The sequence below is a fragment of the Macrobrachium nipponense genome, chromosome 36 (genome assembly GCF_015104395.2).
Source record: "Macrobrachium nipponense isolate FS-2020 chromosome 36, ASM1510439v2, whole genome shotgun sequence".
Taxonomy (NCBI): Eukaryota; Metazoa; Arthropoda; class Malacostraca; order Decapoda; family Palaemonidae; genus Macrobrachium; species Macrobrachium nipponense.
The window spans coordinates 50,700,321-50,727,611 of NC_087220.1; the positions used below are offsets into that span (position 1 = coordinate 50,700,321).

Below are 27,291 nucleotides of genomic sequence, written 5' to 3' on the forward strand. Positions count from 1 at the left end.
CAAAGGCTAATTGGCCTCTCTGTTATTGAAACTTGGATTTTCTGCCCCACCCTTTTCGATGGTTGGCCTATTTCCTTAAGGAAAACCAGTCGGGTAGTCAGGTCCACTTCAGGGTTGGGTATACCCAGCTCGAGACAAAGGCTACTTAGCCTCTGTTATCGAAAACTGGATTTCTTTGCCCTACCCTTTTGGATGGTGGCCTCTTTCCTTAACGGAAACCAATTTTGGGTATCCAGGTCCAACTTCCAGGGTGGGTATACCAAGGCCTCAAGGCAAAGGCTGCCCGGAAACAGTTTTAGTCAGGTCCACCTTCAGGGTTGGTAATTATAACCCAGCTCGGAGAACAAAGGGCCTACCCCTTTGCTCTTAAAGCCATTGACTTGGGATTTATGCCCACTTTGTGGATGGCTGGCCTCTTTCCTTAAGGAAATCCACTAATAGTAAAAGTTCCACCTCAGGGTGGGTAAATTACCGCTCAAAGGCCCAAAGGCCTAAACCCTGGCTTCTGTTATTCCAAAACTGGATTTCTTTGCACCCCCTTTTGGATGGTGGCCTCTTTCCTTAAGGAAAGTAAGCTATAGTTAGGTCCATTCAGGGTTGGGTTATACCAGCTCCAAGGCAAAGGCTACTTGGCCTCTGTTATCAAAACTGGATTTCTGCCTCCCTTTTGGATGGTGGCCTTTTCTTTAAGGAAACCATTTGTAGTCAGGTCCACTTCAGGGTTGGGGTAATAACCAGGCTCAAGGCAAGGAAACTACCCCCCTTTTAGGCCTTCCTTGGTCCATCGGACTGTCCAGCCCGCCGGAGGAAGGGTTGGCCTCTTCAAATTAAGGATCAGGGGCCTTCCTAGTAGGTCCACTTAGGGTTGGGTAATACCGCTCAAGGCAAAGGTCTATTGGCCTCTGGTTATCCCGGAAACCTGTTTTCTTGGTCAGCCCTCTGTAGGATTGGGTTGGGGCCCGCTTTCTTAAGAAACAAAGTTGGTAGTCAGGTCCACTCCACCCGGGTTCCCAAGGTTTGGTATCCAGCTTTTCAGGGCAACCGGCTTACTTAGCCTCGTCTCAAAATTGGATTTCTTTTGGCCCAACCCTTTTGGATGGTTGGGCCTCTTTCCTTAAGGAAATCAGTCAGTTAGGTCACTTCAGGGTTGGGTATACCAGCTCGAGGCAAAGGCTACTTAGCCTCGTTATCAAAACTGGATTTCTGCCCACCCTTTTGGATGGTGGCCTCTTTCTTTAAGGAAACCATTTGTAGTCAGGTCCACTTCAGGGTTGGGTATACCAGCTCAAGGCAAAGGCTACTTAGCCTCTGTCATCGAAACTGGATTTTCTGCCCGCCCTTTTGGATTGGTGGCCTCTTTCCTTAAGGAAATCAGCTCTAGTTTAGGTTCACGTTCAGGGTTGGGTTATAACCAGCTCGAAGGCAAAGGCTAATTGGCCTCTGTTAGCGAAACTGGATTTCTTGCTGCCCGCCCTTTTCGATGGTGGCCTCTTTCCTTAAGGGAAAAACCCAAGTTGTTTAGTCAGGTCCACTTCAGGGTTGCCGGGTATACCAGCTCGAGACAAAGGCTACTTAGCCTCTGTTATTGAAACTGGATTTCTGCCCACCCTTTTGGATGGTGGCCTCTTTCCTTAAGGAAACCAGTTGTAGTCAGGTCCACTTCAGGGTTGCGTATAACAGCTCGTGACAAAGGCTACTTAGCCTCTGTTATCGAAATTGGATTTCTGCCCACCTTTTGGATGTCCAAATCCAGTTTCCTAGAGAGAGAGAGAGAGAGAGAGAGAGAGAGAGAGAAATTCCATTAATTTCCCTCACATCACTAATCATATATAAAAAGATCTCGGCTGATAATCCAATTATGAAATGTTCGATGACCCAGTAACTCATTTGAGGCAAAAACTGACTACAAAGTCAAGCCATTTTTTAATTAAAATTAAATGAGAATCTCTGACCAGTAATACTTTACCGTTAATTATTATTTTTATATCTTCACTAATTTATTAATTAACCAGAAGATGAACCCTATTTGTACAAAGGAAGCCCATCAAAAGAACCAATGACTTCAAATGCAACCTTCCAAGGAGTATGACATTTACTTTTATTATTATTATACAAAAGATGAAACCCTATTCATATGGAACAAGTCAACCAAAGGGGCCATTGACTTGAAATTCAAGCTTCCAAAGAATACGACGTTCATTTGTAAGAAGTAACAGAAAATGACAGGAAGTATAGAAAGAGCAGCTCAGTTATTCGAAAAGAATTAACTAGCATATTAATAAACGGATGGATGATAAAAATGTAAGTCAATTATAAGATAGAGGGAGAACTGCTTTGGGGTCGTAACTGAAACTTCTGCCTTTCCACTTGCACAATGTCCCACGGCCCGATGGAGACGAGGCTAATATTATTCTCCTTGCATTTCAATACATTCATCCCTTTGTCTGTTTATTAATTCATGTTTTCCTCTTTTGATAGGTGGGATTTATTCTTTTTGTATATCCCTTCACCTCCCTTGTTTCTTCCTAATGAACACCATAACATTCTCTCAGGAGCTTGAATTTCCAGTCAGTGGGTCCTGTGGTGGTGGGCTTGTTCCATGTGAACAGGCCACATCTCAATATATAAAAACAATAACAACGCTAACAGATAATTGTGGGCTACGCGTCCAATTCTGAATAATGACAGTCTTTCTTAAACGTGACAAGACGTGTAAAGCGTTACAGACCTTGTCTGTCTACCTCTCTCTCTCCTGAGAGGCCAGCCAGCGTTCGATTATCGAACAGGACGTAGTTGGAAGACACCTCGTACCGTTTCCTTAAAAAAAAAAAAATCCAGTGCGCCTCTGTTCACCTAAGCAGTGAGGGGAGAAGAGAGAGAGGAGAGAAGAGAGAGAGGAGAGAGAGGAGAGAGACGTGGAGCGAATACAAACACATACGTCAGATGGATCTCTCTCTCTGTCTCTCTCTAAACCTACAATAATGTTTCATTCTTATCCCCGAGTCATCCACTACAATGACAAGCCAGAGAGAGAGAGAGAGAGAGAGAGAGAGAGAGAGAGAGAGAGAGAGCTCACCAACCGACGACTGACAAGGCTGCTCTCTCTCTCTCTCTCTCTGGTGTGGGGAGCTTACATATAGACCGTTAAATGTAAGCGCCACTGCTGCGTGAGCGGCCAAGCTTTCAAAGTGTCGTGAGCACTAATGTGCCGATGAATTTAAAAATGTTTTCAGACGTTTAGCCTGAATGGATAATTGCTCCTTGAATGGTGGAGGAGCTTCGAAATCAAAGGGTCGGAAGTAATCATGGAAAATAATTCCTTTTTTTTTTATACAAGTCGAGTCTGCTGGTATTAGGACAGGGTGTCCATAAAGTACCAGTACCATTCAGAGCATTAAATACTTGTAATGTACTGGGACTTTATGGACACCGTGTGTGTATGTGTATGTATGATGTAATATATATATTATAATAGTATATATATATATATATATATAATATACATATATATATAATATAATATATAGATATATATTATAATATATAATATTATATATAATATATATATAAGTAACCAATGCACAATTATGCGTGGTAAAGAAAAAAAATAGACTAGCATTGGGATTTTACCCAACTCTTTTCCACTGAGATGTAAGAGGGGTGCTTGTGTGGGCCAGCTGGCAGCACCCTTGCCATTTAATTGAAAGGCCCTGGGTTCGATTTTGATGTGAGTGGGATATTTATAATATATATATGTATATCTAATAAAAGGAACTCATACAACAGAAAATATAGAAAGCAAGTACCATTATTTCAGACTGCTGTCTCTCTCTTCAGGTAGGTAATGGATGAGAAAAGTTACAGAAAAGGCGGTATCCATACCAAGAGTTCCATCTACAGGTAGCCATTTTTACTAAGTCACCCTCGCTGATAATTCCTCTTTTAATCTTCTTCAGCGTTGGTTGAAGGAAGATTTTATTTATGGTATCTGAATCCCAGGTGCCCTCTGAGATGTTCATTACCTGTCTTTGTTTAATCAAGGCTGACTATCGTCTGGCTTTTGTACCGACATTAGCTGCTATAAATTATATGTGACAGATTCCAGTTGATTCTGTGGCTATGGTTATTCATATAGTTAAAAATAGCTGAGCTCTGTTGTCCATACCTAACTGACCGTCTATGTTGTATTAATCTCTGGGGAAGGGATTTTCCTGTAAAACCTATGTAAGATTGGTTCCAGTCCAGGCATGGGATTATGTATACTCCTGTGACTTTTGGCTTTTTTTTTGAGCTCCTTCTATCAGATGGAATTCTGTTGTAACTGAACATTTTTAACACAAATAAATTATATATATATATATATATAATATATATATATATATATATATATATATATATATATATATATATATATATATTTCATTCATCTGAAACAAACACTATACAATGCTATATAATATCAATATTAAAACCAAAATTAAAAATTAAACAATTGCAATTAATTATTAATAACAAAATAAATTAAAAAGAAAATCAATATACCGCAGGTAAGCTAGTGAGTTGACGACCGTGAAGCAAGAAACTGGTACAGTATATTTAAATGACATAAGGACAAATTACACGCACATTTTTGCGCCTCTCTTCTCTCTCTCTCCATCTCTCTCTCTCTCTCTCTCTCTCTCTCTCTCTCTCTCTCTCTCCCTGCCCCTGCTTTATCAAGGACAAATAACAAAATATAAGAAGAATTAAGAAACTTCTATACAAAATAAACGCGGCTGAAATAGCCATTATTTTCAATAAAATCTTTAATAATAATAATAATAATAATAATAATAATAATAATAATACACATTAATATATATTAAATAATAATGTATTAGACAAATATTAAAATCATAATATTAATGTATTGAACAAATAAATAATAATAAAACATTATATAGCCAAATAATAATAATAATAATAATAAAATACAATAATAATAACAATCAATCGGTAATTCAGAAAACAATACGTGCTTCGTGGCACCTCCCCTCCCCCTCCAAACTCAACACAAGTCGGGCCCAGACACACTCCACTTAATAAACACCCTTCCTCTCTCCTTCCTCTCCTCTCTCTCTCTCTCTCTCTATCTCTCTCTCTCCTCATCCTTCCTATGGCTTCATGTTCACTTCCTCTTCCTTCTGTTTCAAAAGCCGCCCACCCCCCGCCACCCTCTTTCCTTCGTTTTTATTGATCGATTGAACATTTTTCTTGCGTTACACGTCAGAAGAAGTGCTTTCAATTTTAATACATAGGGTAGATTCGTTTACGAATATTTCTCAAGTTTTAATCTATGTTTATAAGGTAAACATATTCGAGAGGAGGATAGAGAGAGAGAGAATGAATCTACCTCCACACTCTGACCTTGAATTCATTTTGACAAATGCCCTTGAATTTCTTCGACAATGACGACAACATTCAACATTGGCAACACTGATTATGGTGAACGTGGTAACTAACGATAGCAAGAAACCATCGACCATACAAAAGCAAAATATAATATCAAACAAATTTGCTTTAGGGTAAATGGCCCAGCAAAACATACAAACATATTACTTATATCGCTTGTCGAGTTCTGTTGCACCAGGATCGTGAGTAGTACTCCTCCAACAGATTAATAATTACGAATAATTAAAGAGTAAAAAAAAAACAATACTGGTATTTTCTCACACAAATATGAAAGGGGAAATAAATTAAATATTTTCAGTCAAATAAGGCAATTCCCTCGAACAGCAAGCATAATGATGCTTGATCTTCAATAACTAAACCGTCGCTTGAGAATGATCCAAACTTCAACTAAACCATATCTTGAATATGAGTCAAACTTCAACTAAACCATATCTTGAATAGGAGTCAAACTTCAAGCTAAACCATATCTTGAATCAGGAAGGTCAGTCAAAACTTCACTAAACCATGATCTTGAATATGAGTCAAACTTCAACTAAACCATTATCTTGAATATGAGTCAAACTTCAACTAAACCATATCTTGAATAGGAGTCAAACTTCAACTAAACCAGGATTTTGAATAGGAGTCAAACTTCAACTAAACCTTATCTTGAATAGGAGTCAAACTTCAACTAAACCTTATCTTGAATAGGAGTCAAACTTCAACTAAACCTTATCTTGAATATGAGTCAAACTTCAACTAAACCAGGATTTTGAATATGAGTCAAACTTCAACTAAACCTTATCTTGAATAGGAGTCAAACTTCAACTAAACCTTATCTTGAATATGAGTCAAAATTCAACTAAACCTTATCTTGAATAGGAGTCAAACTTCAACTAAACCCTGATCTTGAATATGAGTCAAACTTCAACTAAACCATGATCTTGAATATAAGTCAAACTTCAACTAAACATTATCTTGAAATATGAGGTTTCAAACTTTAACATAAACATATCTTGAATATGAGTCCAAACTTTCAACTAAAACCTATCTGAATATGAGTCAAACTTCAACTAACCTATCTGAATAGGAGGTCAAACTCCAACTTAAACGCTTATCTGAATAGGAGTCAAACTTCAACTAAACCTTATCTTGAATAGGAGTCAAACTTCAACTAAACCTTAACTTGAATATGAGTCAAACTTCAACTAAACCTTATCTTGAATATGAGTCAAACTTCAACTAAACCTTATCTTGAATATGGAGTCAAACTTCAACTAAACCTTATCTTGAATATTAAAAGTCCAAACTTCAAACTAAAACCTTATTCTTGAATATGAGTCCAAACTCCAACTAAACCTTAACTTGAATAGGAGTCCAAACTTCCAACTAAACCATTATCTTGAATATGAGTTCAAACTTCAACTTAAACCAAATTATCTTGAATATGAAGTCAAACTTCAAACTTAAACCTTTATCTTGAAATAGGCAGTTCAAACCTCCAACTAAAACAAACCTATCTTGAATATGAGCAAACTTCAACCTAAAACCTTATCTTGAATATGAGTCAAAACTTCAAACTAAAACCTTATCTTGAATATGGAGTCAAACTTCAACTAAACCATGATCTTTGAATATTGAGTCAAAACTTCAAACTAAACCTTATCTTGCAATATGGAGTCAAACTTCCAACTAAACCTTATGATCTTGAATATGAGTCAACTTCAAACTAAACCATTGATTCTTGGAAATATGAAGTCAAAACTTCAACTAAAACTTATTATTTGAATATGAGTCAAACTTTCAACTAAACCTGATCTTGGAATAAGAGTCCAAACTTCAACTAAACCTTATCTTGAATATGAGTCAAACTTCAACTAAACCATGATCTTGAATATGAGTCAAACTTCAACTAAACCTTATCTTGAATAGGAGTCAAACTTCAACTAAACCATATCTTGAATATGAGTCAAACTTCAACTAAACCTTATCTTCAAATATGAGTCAAACTTCAACTAAACCTTATCTTGAATAGGAGTCAAACTTCAACAAACTAAAACATTATCTTGAATATGGAGTCAAACTTCAACTAAACCCTTATCTTGAATGAAAGGAGTTCAAACTTCAACTAAACCTTAGGATTTTGAATATGGAGTCAAACTTCAAACTAAAACCTTATATTTGAATAGAGTCGAGTCAAAACTTCAACTAAACCCTTATCTTGAATATGGAGTTTCAAACTTCAACTAAAACCATAGTCTTGAATAATGACGTCAAAACTTCAACTAAACCATTGATCTTGAATATGAGTTCAAACTTCAAACTTAAACCTAAGGGATTTTGAATATGGAGTGCAAACTCAAACTAAAACCATGATCGTTTGAATATGAGGCTTCAAAACTGTTCAAACTAAAACCTTGATCTTGAATAAAAGGAGTCACAAACTTCAACTAAACCATTATCTTGAATATGAGTCAAACTTCAACTAAACCTTATCTTGAATATGAGTCAAACTTCAACTAAACCTTATCTTGAATAGGAGTCAAACTTCAACTAAACCTTATCTTGAATAGGAGTCAAACTTCAAACTAAAACCCTTAATATTGAATAATAGGAGGTTCAAACCTTCAACTAAACCCAGGATCTTGAACTATGGAGTCAAACTTCAACTAAAGCCTTATACCTTGAATACGAGTCGGAGTCAAAACTTCAAACTAAACCCTTATCTGGAATAAGGATTGTCAAACTGTTCAACCTAAAACCCATTAGGCTTGAATAGGAGTCAAAACTTTTCAAAAATAACTAACCCTTAAAACCATGATCTTGAATATGAGTCAAACTTCAACTAAACAAGGATTTTGAATAGGAGTCAAACTTCAACTAAACCATATCTTTAATATGAGTCAAACTTCAACTAAACCTTATCTTGAAAATGAGTCAAACTTCAAACTAAACCTTAGCTTGGAAGAGGAGTCAAAACTTCAAACTAAAACCATTGATCTTGAATATGCATTCAAACTTCAACGAAACCTATGATCTTGAAATTATGTGTCAAACTTCAACTAAAACCCTTATTCTTGCAATAGGAGTCAAATCTTCAACTAAACCCTTATCTTGAATATGAGTTCCAAACTTCAACTAAACCCATGAGCTTGAATATGAGTCAAACTTCAACTAAAGCCTTATCTTGAACTAGGAGTCAAAACTTCAAAAACTTAAACCTTATCTTGACAAGGAGTCAAACTTAACTAAACCAGTTATCTTGAATATGAGTCAAACTTCAACTAAACCATTATCTTGAATATGGAGTCAAAACTTCAACTGTAAACCTTAAACTCTTTGAATGTTGAATCGGAGTCAAACTTCAAACTAAACCTTATCTTGAATAGGAGTCAAAACTTCAAACTAAACCTTATCTTGAAAGGAGGAGTCAAACTTGCAACTAAACCATGATCTTGAATAGTGTCAAACTTCAACAAACAATGATCTTGAATATGTGTCAAACTTCAACTAAACCTTATCTTGAATAGGAGTCATCTTCAACTAAACCTTATCTTGAATATGAGTCAAACTTCAACTAAACCATGATCTTGAATATGTGTCAAACTTCAACAAACCTTATCTTGGGAATAGGAGTCAAACTTCAAACTAAACCTTATCGAATAGGAGTTCAAACTTCAACTAAACCTTATTTGACATAGGAGTCAAACTCCACTAACACCAGGATTTTGAATAGGAGTCAAACTTCAAACTAAACCATGATCTTGAGATATGATCGAGTCAACTCAACTAAACCTTATCTTGAATAGGAGTAACTTCAACTAAACCATAGGTCTTGAATGGTCAAACTCAAAACTAAAACCATGATTCTGTGAATATGAGTCAAACTTCAACTAAACAAGGATTCTTGAATAGGAGTCAAACTTCAACTAAACCATGAATCTTTAATATGAGTAAATTCAACTCAACCCGTATCTGAAAATGATCCACTCAACTAAACCTTATCTTTGAATATGAGCTCAAACCAACCTAAACCTTATCTTGAAATAGATCAAACTTTAACTAAACCGTTCTGAATATGTGTCCAAACTTCAACTAAACCTTATGTTATAGGAGTCAAACTCAACTAAACTTATCTTGATAGAGTCAAAAACTTCAACTAAAACCCTGATCTTGAATTATGAGTCAAACTTCAAACTAAGAAAACCTTATCTTGAATAGGAGTTCAAAACTTCACTAAACCGCTTATCTTTGAATAGGAGTCAAACTTCAACAAACTTCCCCCCCCCCTATTGAATAAGGATAAACTTCAACTACATCTTATCCTGAATAGGATGTCAAACTTCAACTTAAGACTATGTTGAAATAAGGAGTCAAACTTCAATTCTAACCTTAAATCTTGGAATAGAGTCCCAAACTTCAACTATACATTATTTGAATGAGTCAACTTCAAAACTAAACATGATCTTGAATATGTGAAAACTTCAACTAAACCAGATCTGAATAGGTCAAAACTCAACTAAACCTTCAAAATCTTGAATAGGGTCAATCCTCAACTAAACTTAATATTGAATATGAGTCAAACTTAACTAAACCATGACTTTAATTGAGTCCAAACTTCAACTAAACCTTAATCTGAATAGGAGTCCAAACTTCAACTAAACCTTATCTTGAATAGGAGGTCAAACTTCAACTAAACTTATCTTGACTATGAGTCAAACTCAACTAAACCTTAATTCTTTGATATGAGTCAAACTCAACTAAACTTATTGAATAGAGTCAAACTTCAACTAAACCTTACTGAATAGGAGTCAAACTTTCAACTAAACCTTATCATTGAATAGGAATCAAACTCAACTAAAACCTTTCTTGAAAATGGATGTCAAACTCAACTTAAACCTTAAATCTTGAAAATTGAGTCAAATCAAAAACTTAAACTTTATCCTTGAATAGGAGTCAAACTTCAACTTAAACGATCTTTGAATAGGAGATCAAACTTCAAACTTAAACCTTAATTCTTGAAAAATTGAAGTCAAACTCCAACTAAACCATTCTTGAAAATGAGGTCAAACTTCAAAACTAAACGCTTTATTCGTTGAATAGGAGGTCCAAACCTTTCAACTTAAACTCAATCTTGAATTAGGAGTCAAAACTTCAACTAAAAACCTTATTCTTGGAAAATAGGAGTCAAACATTCAACAAACCTTAAATCTTGAATTAGGAGTTCAAACTTCAAGCTAAACCTTTTATCCTTGAATAAATGAAGTGGTCAAACTCCGAAACTAAAACCTTCTAATCTGAATAGGAGTTCCAAACTTCAACTTTAAATTCCATTATTTTGAATAGGAGTCCAAACTTCAAACTTAAACCATAAAATCTTGAAATATGAGTCAAACTTTCAAATTTAAACCAGATTCTTGAATTAGGATGTCAAACTTTCAACTAAATTCCTTTATCTTTGGAAAAATAGAGTCAAACTTTTCAACTAAACCGTATCTTGAATATGAGTCAAACTTCAACTAAATCCATTGATTGAATATGAGTTCAAAACCTTCAACTAAACTTATCTTGAATATGGAGTCAAACTTTCAAACTAAAACCTTCATCTTGAAATAGGAGTCCAAAACTTCAACTAAACAGGATTATTGAATTGAGGCTCAAACTTCACTAAACCTTATCTTTGAATAATGAGGTCAATAAATTCAGCTAAACTATCTTGAAATCATGAGTTCAAACTTTCAAACTAAACCTTATCTTGAATTAGGAGTCAAACTTCAAACTAGAAACCTTATTTCTTGAAAATTGAGTCAAAATTCAACTAAACCTTATGCTTGAATAGGAGTTCAAAACTTCCAATAACTAAACCTTTGATCTTGAATAGGAGGTCAAACTTCAACTAAAACCATATCTTTTTTGAATAGGAGTTCAAACTTCAACTAAACTTTTAAATCCTTGAATAGGTAGTCAAAACATTCAACTTAACGATCTTGAAATGGAGTTCAAACTTTTCCAACTAAACCTTAAATCCTTGAAAAATGAGGTCCAATTTCAACTAAATTATGCTTGAATAGGAAGTCCAAAACTTCACTAAACTTTCTTGAAAATTTAGGAGTCAAACTTCACTTAAAGCCTTAATCTTGAAAATGGAGTTCAAACTTCAACTAAAAACTTTATCTGAATATTGGAGTCAACTTCAACTAAACCTTCTTGAATTAGGAGGTTCAAACTTCAATCTAAAACCAGATCTTGAATATGGAGTCAAACTTCAACTAAACCTTATCTTGAAATAGGAGTCAACCTTCAACAACTAAACTTCTTGAATAGGAGTCAACTTTAAACTAAACGCTTATGCTTGGATAATATGAGTCAAAGAATTCCAAGCTAAAACCCTTATTCTTGAATTAGGAGTCAAACTTCAACTAAACCATAATTTTTTTGAATTAGGAGTCAAACTTCAACTAAACCATTATCTTGCAATATGAGGTCAAACTTCAAATAAACCAGATAATTGAATAGGAGTTCAACTTCAAACCTTAAATTTTATCTTGAAGTAAGGAGTCCAAACTTTCAACTATAAACCTTTATCTTGAATATGGAAGTCAAACTTCAACTAAAACCAGATCTTGAATATGGAGTCAAAACTTCAAACCTAACAAACCCTTATCTTTGAATGGAGTCCAAAATTCAACTAAACCTTATCTTGAATATGAGTCAAAGCTTCTTCAACTAAACGCTTATTCTTTGAATTGAAGTCAAACTTCAAACCTAACTGCTTATCTTGAATTATGAGTCAAACTTCAACTAAACCTTTATTTTGAGATAGGAAAGATCAAATTTCAACTAACCTTATTTTGAATGGAGTCAACTTCAAATCCTAAAACTTTATCTTGGAATAGGAGTCAAACTTCAAAACTAAACCTTAATCCTTGAATAGGAGTCAAAACTTCACTAAACCATTGATCTTTGAATATGAGTTCAAACTTCAACTAAACCATTTAATCTTGAATATGAAGTCAAACTTCAAACTTAAACAATTAATCTTGAATATGAGTCAAACTTCCAACTTAAACAATTATCTTGATAGGAGACAAACTTCTAACTAAACCATAATCTTGGAAAATAGGGTCAAACTTCAACTAAAACGCCATTATTAATATCTTTGAATAATGGAGTCAAAAGCTTCAACTAAACCATTATTTTGAATAGGAGTCTAAACTTCAACTCAAAACCATGGGATTTTGAATAGGAGTCAAAACTTCAACTAAACCATAATTTCGTTGAAATATGAGGTCCAAACTTCAACTAAACCAATATCTTGGAATATGAAGTCCAAACTTCCAACTAAACCATTATCTTGAATATAAGTCAAATTCAACTAACCATTATCATGATTATGAGTCAAACTTCAACTAAACCTTTTCTTTGAATAGGAGTCAACTTCAACTAAACCTTATCCTTGAATAGGGATGTCCAAAACTTCACCTAAACGCCTTAATCTTTGAGAATGAGAAGTCAAACTTCAACCAAACCATTTCTTAAAAATGAGTTAAACTTTAAATAGACCTAAACTGAAACTAAATCCAACTTTACCTAAACCATATCTTGAAAATTAATTGCACTTTACGCAGGTGTAAATAAATTGTGAGGCCACTAAATGGCATTATGTACCCCACATTCCTGATCAATAAAATAAACAGACCAGAACTAACCAGAGCGTCTGGTATGTAAGAATTACCCTTGCGCTGCCTTGAACGTCAATCATGTGTGAACTGCAACTATGATATAACTCTCAAAATTCACAAAAGAGAACCAAGGATTTTTCCTTTTTCCTATCATACCACGCAGTAAGTCCATACAGACAGTGATTCTCAACACTGATTTTACTTCCCTCTCAACTATACATAGGCAGTGCACGCCATGAATATCAAGCAGAGATCGTACAAGTCCCATTACATCTGAAAGCCAAGCAGGTAGAAATACAAAGAACCATGAGCTGAATACACATACAGAATTTCATATATAAACAAAAGTGTAATCATGCTTGCTGTCCAAGTACACAACTTGAGTTACTGCTTGCTTTCTGACCCAAAAAGGTTAAAAATAGCTAATTATAACGTGCAACCTTGCATGCACCAAACATCAAATGAATACTAATTCACAGAAATCAAACAAACGAATGACAGACTCCTAATATTATCATTTGTAGCGATATGATGACAGGCCATTACAAAGTCAGATTGCCATGCGGTGACTGCTAAGAATTTTTAAAACTCAAGGTACTATTTATACAGTAGTACAATAGATGATAGTATAGTACAATAGTATATAATGAACACTGGCATAGTATAATACAACTTGCAGCCCTAACCACAGCGTCAAAGTGCTGCAATTTCAATGAAAATACTCATAACTTTCACCAATTAAATAATATTTTACTGCTAATAATTTGCATTTGTAAGACCCAAAATTCATAAGATGCCACAATGAACTATGACACTATCTGATAATCATTGGCACTGAAGTTAAACTTATCGCTTAACACAGCTGATAAGAGTGTCACTTTCAAGAATGCATATTTTAAAACTGCATGGGAAATTGTTCACAAAAGCACAACCTCCTTACCCCCAAAAGAAGAGATGAGAAAAGAAATGAAAAAGGCAATGCTCGGACAATGAATAACCCTTTCACACAACATTTCTTGTCACCAACTGGAGTGAAAGTTCTCAAAATGATGTAAGGTTAGATTGACACTTTCAAGTGTCTTATCGTATGACATAATACCATTTATACAAGTGTTCTTATCTCAACAGTATATCAAACCTAAACATTGACACACTCTTGGTCAGTCACTGACTGATAATGTGCGTATTATATTCTAACTGGAAGGTGATGAAATTCCTTGAAACTGTGACTGAGAAAGTATCCCTGGAAAAGCATCCACTGTAACCTCCCTAATAGTTCACATATCTAGAGAGAGATCAATAGTACAAAAGCGAATCTCTTTCAAGTTCAAGGACTATATTCAGTGCTGGAATTATATATGTCACATTTATCTCCAGTACCAACGTACTGTATCAAAGCGACCTGAAATACAGACCAGCCATGTTCATTGTCCAGTCCTTCAGGAACTTGACTAATTTTGTTCCTAAAGATGTAGGAGCAAAGTCATCCTTTAACTTAATCTTGATAAAATGAAGACTTACTTGAAACTCTTCACTGCCAAGCTTCTTTGTGATGCTAGACAAGGAAACTTTGACTAAATAAGTCACATACTGAGGGACCAATCCCAGTCTCACTGGGCTTTACATTAATCATGATGTTGGAATTATTGAGAAAATGGAACCCAGAATTGTGAATTTCAATCTGAAAACCTACTACGTGCATAATCTGGGACCAAGTACATACCATACAGATGTGAACATTTTGATCTTTAGCTCTTTATAGCCTTAGCCAAAGCAAGTAACCCAGTGTCTCACAGACATGACACTACGTTATTTAAGTCTCCAGTGATAAGGTTCTAACTGATATGGGAACCACAATAGTAGCCCTGTAGATGAAGTGGTCTGAAAGATACTGATAAGGATTGGGAAATAAGGAAATCAGTTAACTCCCACGAGGACAACACTTCAGCAAGCAGCCATGCTTAAGATACATCTCATTCAACCTCATCCTTTTGCTCATGTATGGAATCTTACAAAATAGTCATGACTTTTACTTGGAGTTAGAATTCAGAGAAGGAATGTCTATACTATATAGCTCACATACTTCCCATCTACTACAGTTTGCTCCTCATGTATGGGCCTTAAGACTTGCAATCACACGAGCATTATATTAATTAGGTTCACTATGAAAACCCTTATTGACAAACTTCCTTTTGCTGTTAGAACGGCTGTTGAGATTTCCATAAGCACCCAAAACTGACAACTCAGTACCAGTTTGTCCAAATATGATTTAAATTTTCTGCAATTCTACGATTTTTTAAATGGTTTTCAGCAAAATTTCAGGAAGGAACAACATTGTTGTCGAAAGGCTCCTAATTTCCCCTTACTGAGTTCACAAATTCCTTCTCTGTTGAAAAATTCTTGCAAAACCTTTAGTAGGGGAATCCCCACTCATCAACTTAAAAGGCAATATGTATATGCACTTTACCTTGTTAGTCTCTAAAGAAAGGGCACAGCTACTGGCCATCCTACAAAGTATATTAGTTTTATTATACAAACCTAGCTACAAGCAATCTTGTCAGATAACATCACCAATAAGCTATCTTCACAATGTTTACTTTCTCCATCCACCAGCTTTGATTAACCAGTCAAAGATATTACTTATTAAACCCTTAATTAACAATATTGTCCAATAATTGACATCAACCACTAAATAAACAACTTTAGAATCATTAACTGTCTGTTTGTTATTTCCCTTTTGTCATTCTTCGACATATTCTATGCGCATCCTCCAATTCTGTCATTACTGACTAACTCTTACCAACCCTCTTCCAGAAGACAGAATTGTTTGGTACTTCTTGACATATGACATTCAATTATCCCATTCTACCTTCCATTAGATAAGCAATGATTGAGTCATTCAGCTTTTTTAAAAGTCCCAGTCTAGTCAACTCATATCTGTCTCTACAATAATAAAATAAAAAAATTAAAAAATTAAAACTTTTTAAACCTCTTTATCATTCAAAAGTACTATGTATACATGATTAAGAAGAAACTTATTTGCCTTCAATCTTGTAACTCTTCTAGATCCAAATCATTCAAGCTAATTATCCACAAGAACTATTGTGCTGTACATAGTGCAATTCTTAATAGTACATGATGGCTTAAATGTCAATGTTTCTCATATCTTCACTTGTCAAGTATACATACTGTAATTCTGAGGTGCTGGAAGAAGAGAAAGAAGCACCAAGAAAGTGCTGACTACATGGAAAGGATAGGTGTACTGTATTGAAGCAAAAGGGCCTTGACTTCCAGGAAGTAGGAAGAGTGAATTTTTGTTTTTTAAAATATACAGAAGAGCTACAACATAATGACAGCTATTCTCTTGTTCACCTAGGATGCATATACTTTATATTAAATGGTTATAACACATTATGCTATATGTACCAATACAGTCCACATTAGGTAAAATAACGTAAGGCATTACAAGTTCCTAAATGGGTGGAAGATGACAAACCTGTAAATGCATAACATACTGAAATACTGTATGGCTTCTCTGGGAAACAGTAGTACTGTACTTAGTGTTATAAATATTCAAATATACCCAATGGAAGGGCAGAAAACATACAAGGGCAAGATCCCATATAGTAAACAATGTTTAATTCACCACACACAGGTAATCTAAGAAAAGTAAAGTAATGGATCCAATTACCATATTTATATATGCAGATATATTATCAAAAAATTTTGCCATTAAAGTTGTTCAAATTGAAGTAAAAATTACCAAACGCAGCAGCTGTTCTTCACAGAAAAATTAACCTAATTTAGGTATATACTTGAGTAACTTACTGTTCAAAACCCTATTATTACCATAATAAATATTTTATGCAAGAATTTCAACATAAAATAAGAGAATATAGAAATTTTCTATACACAGCTCTCTCAGGAAATCTCTACCTGCATGACAGAAAGAGCATCACAGGAACGGTGTAGAAGTTAATTGCACTTTTAATGAACAAAAGCTATCATTTGCTACTGTCGTACATTTCTATCCAATATCGTTGAAAGTATATATACTTAGCAGCATCACCATAATTTTCCATGCAGTATACATATTTGTACTGACATTCAAAGAATAACACAAAATATTCCATGCTATATACTTGTTAAATTATTAGCATCAGAACATACCAAGACAAAAGAAATTGTTTCACCTGAAACTCTTATGATCTTTCAATGGGAATACAGCACTACATATTTGTAATTTCCTCATTTAACCCTTCTCTAATATAGTTTTTTTTTTCCCCCCCAACAATCAAGTTATGATAAAGTACTGTAACACTGACATCCATGATCAGTAAATCTATTCAGAGTAACTCTTCTTTACTTCCACATAAAAAAACTTTGGAACTACTTAAATTACCCTGACATTCAATATCCCAACTTCACTGTCTCATATAGTTAATACACTTCACAAAATTTCATGACTGCCTTTTCATTTCACTGTTTCAATTACTGTGCTACAAATGCTATTGCCATTTTTTGGTATAAGAAATTCAACTGACATCTATTTAAAAGAAAATTGCAACAATAATACATTTGAGACACCTAATCTTTCTCAATGAAAGCAACTATAACCTGATAATTCAGAGAGAACAACGTTCAACCGAATGATGAAGGGTATACAGTATTACGAGATACATTAGAGCCCTAATGAAATTCACATGAATTACAAGCCTAAACATTTAAAATAAATACGTTAGATTTTATTACAAATAATTTTTCTGTGCTGTTTAGCATGCACATTATTCATTTTTTACATTTTTATTCTAGCAAATAAATCAGGAGTAACCTATCCTAAATTCCTGTATCTTTAACCTAACGCACCACCCCAACAAGAACAACAACAACACAAAGTAGTTTGTAAAGCGTGCGTACTCCCAGAGTAAGTGAAAACAGATTATGATAGTCCCAATGTTTCACAACAACATATACCAGCTGCAAGATTAAATACATCCTTGATATCAATGCCAGGCCGAACAGACAAGGTGAATCAGGAGCACTACGTAAGTTAATTACACCACTCACTCAGTGAATAAAAGGAATGTGATGATAGCAGAAACTTTGTTGTTAGTATAACACAAACTTATTTACCAGAGGCAAACCCTATCTTCATTCTCTTGGTAGTCTATCTTTCCAGAATGTTGTCATATGCTTCCTTTAAACTATGTAGAAAATCATGCAAGAATGTATACCCAAAAAGAATCTGGCAGTAATTACCAACACACATTTACACATAGTCTCGCACACTCCTATGTGAGGCCTAGTATGATAGGGTGTCTACAATAGCGATGCATCTATTTTATGTAATCATATAAGCTGCTGTACAACTCCTGTAAGCTGCGGATACTCACAATAAGTATATTTTTATAAGTTAAGCCTAACCTTATACTGTACCTGATGTGGCATGACATTGCTTGGTAAGTTAAGTGATAATTTGGAATTTTTGCTGTAAAGTTTCAACTAATTTTATCTCAAGCTATGAATTTGAAAGTAAAACAGAAAAAACTCTAAGCATACTATTTAAACTGGAAAAAATTGTAAACGTTCCAAACAATACAAAACAAGAACAACATAAATTAGACTAAAGTGATAAGGTGAGCTATTGTGTTTGTGCATAACATCAACAAAAAAAGGATAGGGCTGGACACTAACTGTAAATAAAATATGGCTTAACGTTGATATGTGTAGTAGGTTTCAATATTTTCTGGCATTTTGGTCTAAAGTTCACTTTTTAATCTCAGGCTATTGGTACCTAGTAGGTAGGCCACGTTTATTTCACAACGTGTTGTCAAGTTTATTAATACGTACCCGTAGGTCACTGATGACACTTAAAGTAAATTCACAATTCACAGTACATATACTTTATTCCCACATGGTAAATTGTATTTCCAGCAACAAATATTGTATCAAATTCTATTTCCAGACACAAATATTGTGTAAATCTCTGCAATGTAATATAATTACACAATTCTAATTTGGAAATAAATTACATGAAACGAGAACTCTGAATCTTCCTTTCCTTCTGGCATTTGAGTGGCAAAAAAAAAAATTGTTGGTATAGGAAACTAGCAAATACTGTAGTTTTTCAGCAATTTACGAATAACTGCAGGCTAGGACATAGTATCCACATTGCAATTAATTGTAAAGTGATGTTAAATTTTGAAATTAGTATATAGTCGAAAGCCACATCAGGCTAATACCTAGGCCTGTCATATCTTATTGCAATTACGGTTCAAAATAGCCTAACCCTGATCACATTTTTTCGAATGGATAAAAGTGAACACACTTCCTATGTTGTTATTTTTTTTTCAAAACATAAACCTACAGGTTACGTGGCCCATAAGACATCCTAGCTACAGCCCAAAGGCTATGTTTTGAAAAATAATAGGAAGGCTAATACCTATAAACAATATAATTATAAGTAATAATTAATAATAATACAACTAAACGGCTATATATGTTTTGAATAACAATATGTAATATAATATATAGCTATATATATATATAATTATAATATAGATATAAGTATATATCTAATAGTAAAATATGTAATATATATATATACTATATATATATATATATATATATATATATATATATATATATATATATATATATATATTTATATAATATAGTATATATATAGTATATAGCTATATATATATATATATATATCGTATATATATATATATATATTTTATATATTTATATATATATATATGGATTATATATAATATATTATATATAATATTATAATAAAATTATGAGAAATAATTAATAAAAACAAAAGGCTATGTTTGAACAATAATAAAATAATATAATAATAATATGAGGCCTAAGTCCATTTGTCTAATAATTATAATTAGACGTAGATTATTTACGTCAAACTCGTAGTAGCTAGGTGGTATACCAATGCAGCCTAACCTCGTCTTGGCTTAGCCTAACGTAGACTCCAGAACGCAATCGATCAGCTGTGCGAATTCATTGACAAAAATGGATACATCTGGAGCAAAACAATTCCAGTAAACAGATAAATTCAAAAGAGAAATTTACCGCCCAAAAAATAGTAAAGAGAAAGAGTAGAGGTAACCCAGCGAACTGCTTTCAAAAGCTAGCTTATGGTAAGGAAAGCTCCCCTTGTGAGGAAGGGAATAAACGGGCCCAAGAGCCTTATTTCGAACACTCACCCTCATTTCCGAACAGGCTCCACAATTTCGCGATGAGAATTCCCATTCTGGCGACTCGGAATTGCGGCAATAAAGGATAGAATGATGTCGAGAAATATGGTAAATATCAGCACGCAACGTTGTACACCTTCACCTCACGACTTGCAATAAGAAACTGAGTGACGAAACTTAAACAGCCGGAGCCGTTCCCTACGACGACAACTCGCGAATGTCTACGTTTTATAGTAGACCGCCATAAATCACGTCGTGGAAACGTCGCTGCAGTTAAATATTAATTTTGGAAATTAAATCACACAACCGCTAATATTCTACGTATGCATAGTCTTAAATAATCTTTTGGCAACTAGAACTTGTTCTCGAAACAATCTAATTCCGTAGAACGAGCCCAGATTTGGGGGGGAGGAAGACAATTGACGTCATTCATGACGTCACTGTTAGAAACAAAACCACCATATTGGTTGGTGTGAGGTATGGCGTCACGGAAACCTTCAGCGTCCGCCATCAATTTAATAGACCATTGTACACGATCACATTGAAGGAGAGATTAACGAAGACCATGTGCATGAACTTTGACGTTGTTACAATGAAGGCTAAGCAACAAACTTTAATGCGCGGTTGTATCCTGGATTCTAAAGTTGGTTATGTACTATGGGTTCGCCAACAGCGACGGATCACTTTATCAAGTTATACGGTATCTCTTCAGCTCAAAACGCAAGAATCAGTGCTGGCAGAAGGCCAGCCCAGAGACCAATCTAACAACAACAAACTGGTGACTCAGATATGAGTCACGTCTCTTGACAGTCATTACGGCCATAACAACAAGCTATTCTGAATTAAACCTCTATACTTGACAATTCCTAAATTGCCTATACACTCCATTTTCATAATATATTTAGTACCAGCGGGTCTCTGGTACCGAATAAAAACAGCGATAAGCATTTAGGGTTAGATATCTATCGGCACTAATTAAGGATTTGTGGAAAAACCATAAACTTGAGTCTATTGCAGTGGCCGTCAACCAGGTGGGAATTGTGACCATTTGGAATGCAATTTTGAGGCAGACATATTTTTGGAAAGGGTGACTGGGGAAAAAGCATACTTATATATAATGGTATAAGGGTGAGTGGGCCAAAAAGGGTTGAGAACCTAAAAATATTTCTGTCGGCTGGTCAGTTATGAGGTCAACACTAGACCCCTATCTCTTCCCACTTCCTACAATTCTTTAAGGAGACTACGAATAGGAAAACAGAAGCACAAATGAAATCCTAAAGCTCGTGGCTTTTAATTCTTATTAAGATCAACTTGAATTATTGAAATGACTTGTGCCTTGAAAATTTAGGTGTGAGGAATTCCTCCCACAACGATTTTATTTTCTAATGTTTTTATGTATTCACTTGTTTCCGTGCTATCTGTCTCTTATTATAGTTATTAGTGTCTGTCTCATAAGATTTTCACTGTGTATTGCCGTCCGTCAGGTAATCGACAGACAGGAACTATGTTACTGTATTTGTATTCATGTGAAAACCAAATAGATTCGCATGCCCATATATTTTGTAAAGATATGCACGTCTATATTGCATGACATAATAAGGGTGAAAGAATCACATCTACTCGAGAATGACACTCTTAACATTATTTCATCCGATTTTGCTATGTTCTAGCATGAGTACGTATAGTATCTGAGGTGCGGTTTGCACCGAAAAGATGGTTTTACGCAAAGACGAAGTCTTTTGACATAACGCAGTATAAGTACTGTTTTAGTTATGATAATTCATTTGTAAATTGCTTTTTGGTGAGTGTATTGAGCATATCACGTATGGTAAGAGCTGAAGGTGTTGTTGGGTTTTGTTTGTACTACCTCTCGCCAGATAAGCTTTAGGAGAGGTCAAGAGATAAGGAGGAGAAAGGAAGGGTAATAATTAGCCCCTCTGAACGCTCCTTTGCGTGCCCCTCTATGGATGTGCTTGCGTATGTGTAATACGTACACTGTCTGGGCGTGACATCGCCCAAAATGACATTGACACACACCACCAATTAATTCACTACATTTAATAAATTTGTTGAAGTTGTACGTACACTATTATATTTGGAATTTATTTTTTACAACGAACTTGATAATTATTGTAAAGTTTTTTTATGTTCATGAAAACCTTGTAAGTCAGTTCTGTATCCGTGGTAATTGTATAACTTGTCTCTTTTCCCCAACAAAACCCGAATGCAGGACGGAACGAACAGGCTCAGCTTCTTGGCTCAACTTTTGAGGTGACCTGTTATCTAGTGTTGTGTAGTGATGTGAGTGTCGATTTAGAAAGGGCGATTACCCCGATTCTTTGAATTTTGTCGCAATTTGTTTCATTTGAGTGGCATTGAGTTATAATTCCAATTGAGTGATTAAGTTCATATGTCACTTAAGTTATTACGCTTTGATATGTTTAACTCTTAGTTATTAAATCAATTTTAACTGTAAATTTATCAAATGCGTTTCAATATCCCTCGATTTTATTTCATTTTCTTATGTTTCAGTTTTATGGATGGTGAATATAAATTGATCTGATAAACCTTTATTGTGTTCATACTTAAGAAACGAGACAACACAGCAGTCCTCTAAGGGCTGAAAATCAACCCGTGAGTATTCGCAACATTTTGAGAGAGAGAAGAGAGAGACCAGAGGAGAAGAGAGAGCGAGAGAGAGAGAGAGAGAGAGAGAGAGAGAGGAGAAGAGAGAGAGAGAGAGAGAAAGGAGGCGCGTACCTCTCGTCGTATCTCGTATAGCGATTTATGATCTGAGTTCATGTCTACAAGGAATGCTCAGTAAGTGAAAGTTTTTAATTGTGGTACTATTCATTATTGATATTGGTGTGTTATCCTCGTTAATAATTAATTGGGTTGAGAGATATCTCCCCGTAATTTAGAAACCGCAAAGGGAGTTTTGCGGAGTTGTTACGTAAGGCTTTTAGCGGTTTTTAACCAAGTTACAACGTTAAGCATATACAGTCCACTATAAGTCCATCTTTTTCGCCACATCAGGTTTTGTTATACATACATATTTAGTTGTATCCTTGTTGACTTGAACACTGAATACGTACCTACTGGTTACTTGATTATGGTGGGTTGCAGCCAGGCTACAGATGAGCATATGGCCAGCAACTTCATCCCAAAAATATTCGTTATGAATCAGAATGCTTATATATATATATATATATACTATATATATATATATATATATATATATATATATATATATGTATGTATGTATGTATGTATGTATAACACCCGCCATAGTCAAATAATCACTAGGTACAAATTCAGTGTTCAAGTTAACAGGAACACAATTATTATTATTATTATTATTATTATTATTATTATTATTATTATTATTATTATTATTATTATTATTATTACCTAAAACATATTGGTATCATAATAGATGGTCGAAAGGTGTTAAAGGGAGTAGGAAATACTTCTTCTATAAGGGCCAGTAGTGAGAGAGGCCGTACCCAAGTTGGATGGCGGCAAGTGTAAAAGTGAAGTGTGAGTTTATTAATCACTGGTTATTGCTTTTCAAAACAAGAAAGCATTAAATACTTTTCATTCTATTATAAAGAGATTATTATAACACTTCAACTGTGGCGTGGTTCTTATCGTCAGCCAGTTTAATCTTTTATTACGAGCGAAACTTACAAAATTACTCAGAAAATCAGAATTTCCATTTTAGTTCGTTTGTTTGAATGCTTAATATTCTTATTTAAAACCTACAAAACTCATAATTATGTGGACGTGAGCCTCATAATCAGCTACATATAGTTATAATTTTAACAGATAAGGATTCACCTGGGAATATACGTGTGTATATCTGCGCCAATTTAGAAATTCTGTCAGGAATGAGATAGTCACGATAAGCATGTTATAAGGATTCCTGCGTCTGCCGGGGGTCAATAGACTACGAATATATAATATATATATATATATATATATATATAAGATATATAAATATATATATATATATATATTAATATATATATATATATATAAAATATCTATATATATATATATATATATATAAATATATATATATATATATATATTATATAGAATATATATAGAGAGAGAGAGAGACGAGAGAGAGAGACGAGAGAGAGAGAGAGAGAGAGAGAGAGAGAGAGAGAATCAGTTGCAGAGAGAAGCATCATAGGACAAAAAGAGAAACAAGAAAGAAAATTATGAGACTAGAGCACTAGAAAGCGAAAAGTGTCTAGGAATAAGAGCTGTTATTACACGAGACAAACGTGAAATACAAAATAAAATAGTAAAACCATTCTATAAAGTGGAGGGTGATTAAATGTTGCAATCCTAAGATCCCTTAAGCAAAAGTAGATGTGAATAAATTGCAAGTAATCCTTGACGGTTTAACTGCCAGTGCTAGATTTTCTGATGGCCTGAGTGACAAAGAATTAGCTTACAGTTTTTTTAATCTTTTAGTAATATAATTTAAGATGTTATTGGAGCTTTTGAATAACAATAATAGACAAGAATGGACAACGATAGACAAGAATAGACAGCATCGGTTTGTTTCCGCGGTGAACGACATAAGAAGAAGAAGAAGAAGAATGAGGTCTATGACGTCACGGAGCTGATTGTAAACAACAGGTGTGGAACGTCAGGTCTGCTTGAAAACATATTGTTGGACCTTGTTTCTGCTGAACTGATTTCGTGTGCGACTTGTTCGGAGCCCCAAAATCTCATTCATGAGTGATAACGATGAGTACGTTGACGATAGTATGGACTCAGAGGAGGAAGAACATGTGAGCGAGACGTCGGGTGGGAGGCCCCCTGCTGTGGCGTATCCTTTTTTTAAAAACTTAGTACCTTGCCTATTAGTAGCTAGTATTTTCAGTCTCACGAGTTAACCTAGACCGACGAGTTCTCTTTTAACCTCAGACTACATTGTTAGGCTATAGGTAAAAATAAATTTATGTTCAAACATGACCCCTGGAATAAAAGTTACTCTAGGCTGGACTAGAATTGTTGTGGACTTCTTTACAGATAGGGTAAACAACCGCGTGGACTGGCCAACTCACCGACTACCGCAGCTAGGCCACCCTCCGAAAAAGTACTTTTAACACGTTCTGACACCGGCGATGGTCATCAGTCATGAGTAGTTGGTGGTGATAACAGGAGCTCAAGACCTCTACTCTCCTTTCGATGTAAGTATTTTCTCCAGAGTTAGAAATTAGGGCCAAATTTAAAGCATTAAACAGAGGGTAGTGAAAAGGGTGTCCATGGCAGTGCAAATCTCACCAAAATGCTTTAGAAATTTTTACTTACGCTTCATTTTTTAGATTGATGCCAACTCGATGTTTACGGAGTCGCTTGTGTCAACAAACTTCCCATTTCCTATGATAAATCCGCACACCACTTGTACCCACAGACGCTGGGGCACTTTCATCACAATAATCGGAACACGGTCCCTTACCGAGACGTTTTTAAGTAAACAACTGTTTTGGTAGAAGAAGACAACGAAGCGTGCACTAGATAATTTTTAAAATAAATAGTAAAACATCGATATTTTACATATTTATGATGATTAATTTGAAAATATTCGGTCCCTGGGCCTCTGTCTGTTTTCGCACCATAAGAAATTATGGGGCCGAATTTGCAATGACCAGAAAGTCGTTAAAAGAGGAAAGTTAGCATTGAGGGGCATATGTTTTGAATGAGAAAAATACAAATTTATACAATAGCTAGCTTGTAAAAGATACTTGATTGATAACCAAGCAGCATACCTACTGTGGGTTTCAGAGACAGTGCAAGCACGTTTTTTGGAAATATTTCTGTAACGAACACCCGTATCAGAACGAGATTTTGCTATAGTGCATTACACCCAGTGCCGTAATTTATAAGGGTATCGTGAATCACTAATTGTAAAGAATAACGACACTTGTCCTTGTACTAAGAGACAAAAACTTCATTATCCAGAAATGGATACGAACACACGTAAAAAGCTCCACCTACCCTCTCCCCCCCCTCCACCGCCACCCCTTTCCTTCTTCCTTCCTTCGCCTTCCTTTCTCTCTCTCTGTTGCCATTCGGTATGTGTTCACCCTCCAAACTGGGTATAAGACTACACAAAACGTTGAAATTGGTAAAATTAGGCTATGTATTGGAAGTATATATACATAAATATTAATATTAAAGCAATTTTATCATTATTGCATTACTATGACAACTAGAATTCATGGAAACAGTTTATAATAATGCATCGGCGTATGTGTGAAGCTCCACTAATGTGGCAAAGATGATTTTGCCATTTTTAGCATGCAAACATTAAGGTTACATTTATTTCTGGCATACAGTTATTAAAAAAAATTAAATACTAATATAGACTTAAATCAATGAAAAGTCCTAGCAAAAAAAAAAAAAAAATTATAATCCACTTATCCGAAGTCTGTTCCTCTATGGTTTTCGGCAGCCAGATGTACGACAAGGTTAGAAACATTGGATTGTATCTACTTTAGAGATATCTGTAATTTTTCGGGTAATTTGGTTGCAAAAAAGGGATAATTTAGGGAATAAAACTTTGCAGTGTCGTCGTCTGCTGTTCGTAACTGTGTTTGTGGCGCGCGCACTTAGGAACCAGGAACAGCAACTTGTTTAAAGTGTAATGTGGAGTGAATTGAGACCAAAATGTGTATAATAACAATCAAATAAGCACTGTGGAGTTTCAGTTGTGATGGCAGTAAGGATAAAAACCACCGATTACAAGGTAAAAATGAATTCAGTTCAAACCATGACCCCGGGAATAACAAGTTTTATTGTAGTGTCTTACCGAACAATTATACAGCCGTGATTTCCACGAGCGGCAGGAGACTAAATTCAAATTTAGCGCGTCGGCGTCGCCAACACTGGTGGTGATGACGTCATCTCCCTCCACTCGCGGGTAGAACCAGGTA

The 27,291-nt window shown here is 34.9% G+C and overlaps 1 protein-coding gene across 1 annotated transcript in view; it reads right to left on the reverse strand.

Moving 5' to 3' along the window:
• Positions 1–20,521, reverse strand: part of LOC135203638 (ADP-ribosylation factor-like protein 5A) — a 70,910-nt gene extending 50,389 nt beyond the window's left edge. Inside the window, exon 1 of the mRNA XM_064233474.1 lies at positions 20,342–20,521. Coding sequence (XP_064089544.1) covers positions 20,342–20,387 — 46 coding nt within the window. The 5' untranslated portion in view covers positions 20,388–20,521. The remainder of the gene's footprint in view (positions 1–20,341) is intronic.
• Between the last annotated feature and the right edge of the window lie 6,770 nt (positions 20,522–27,291).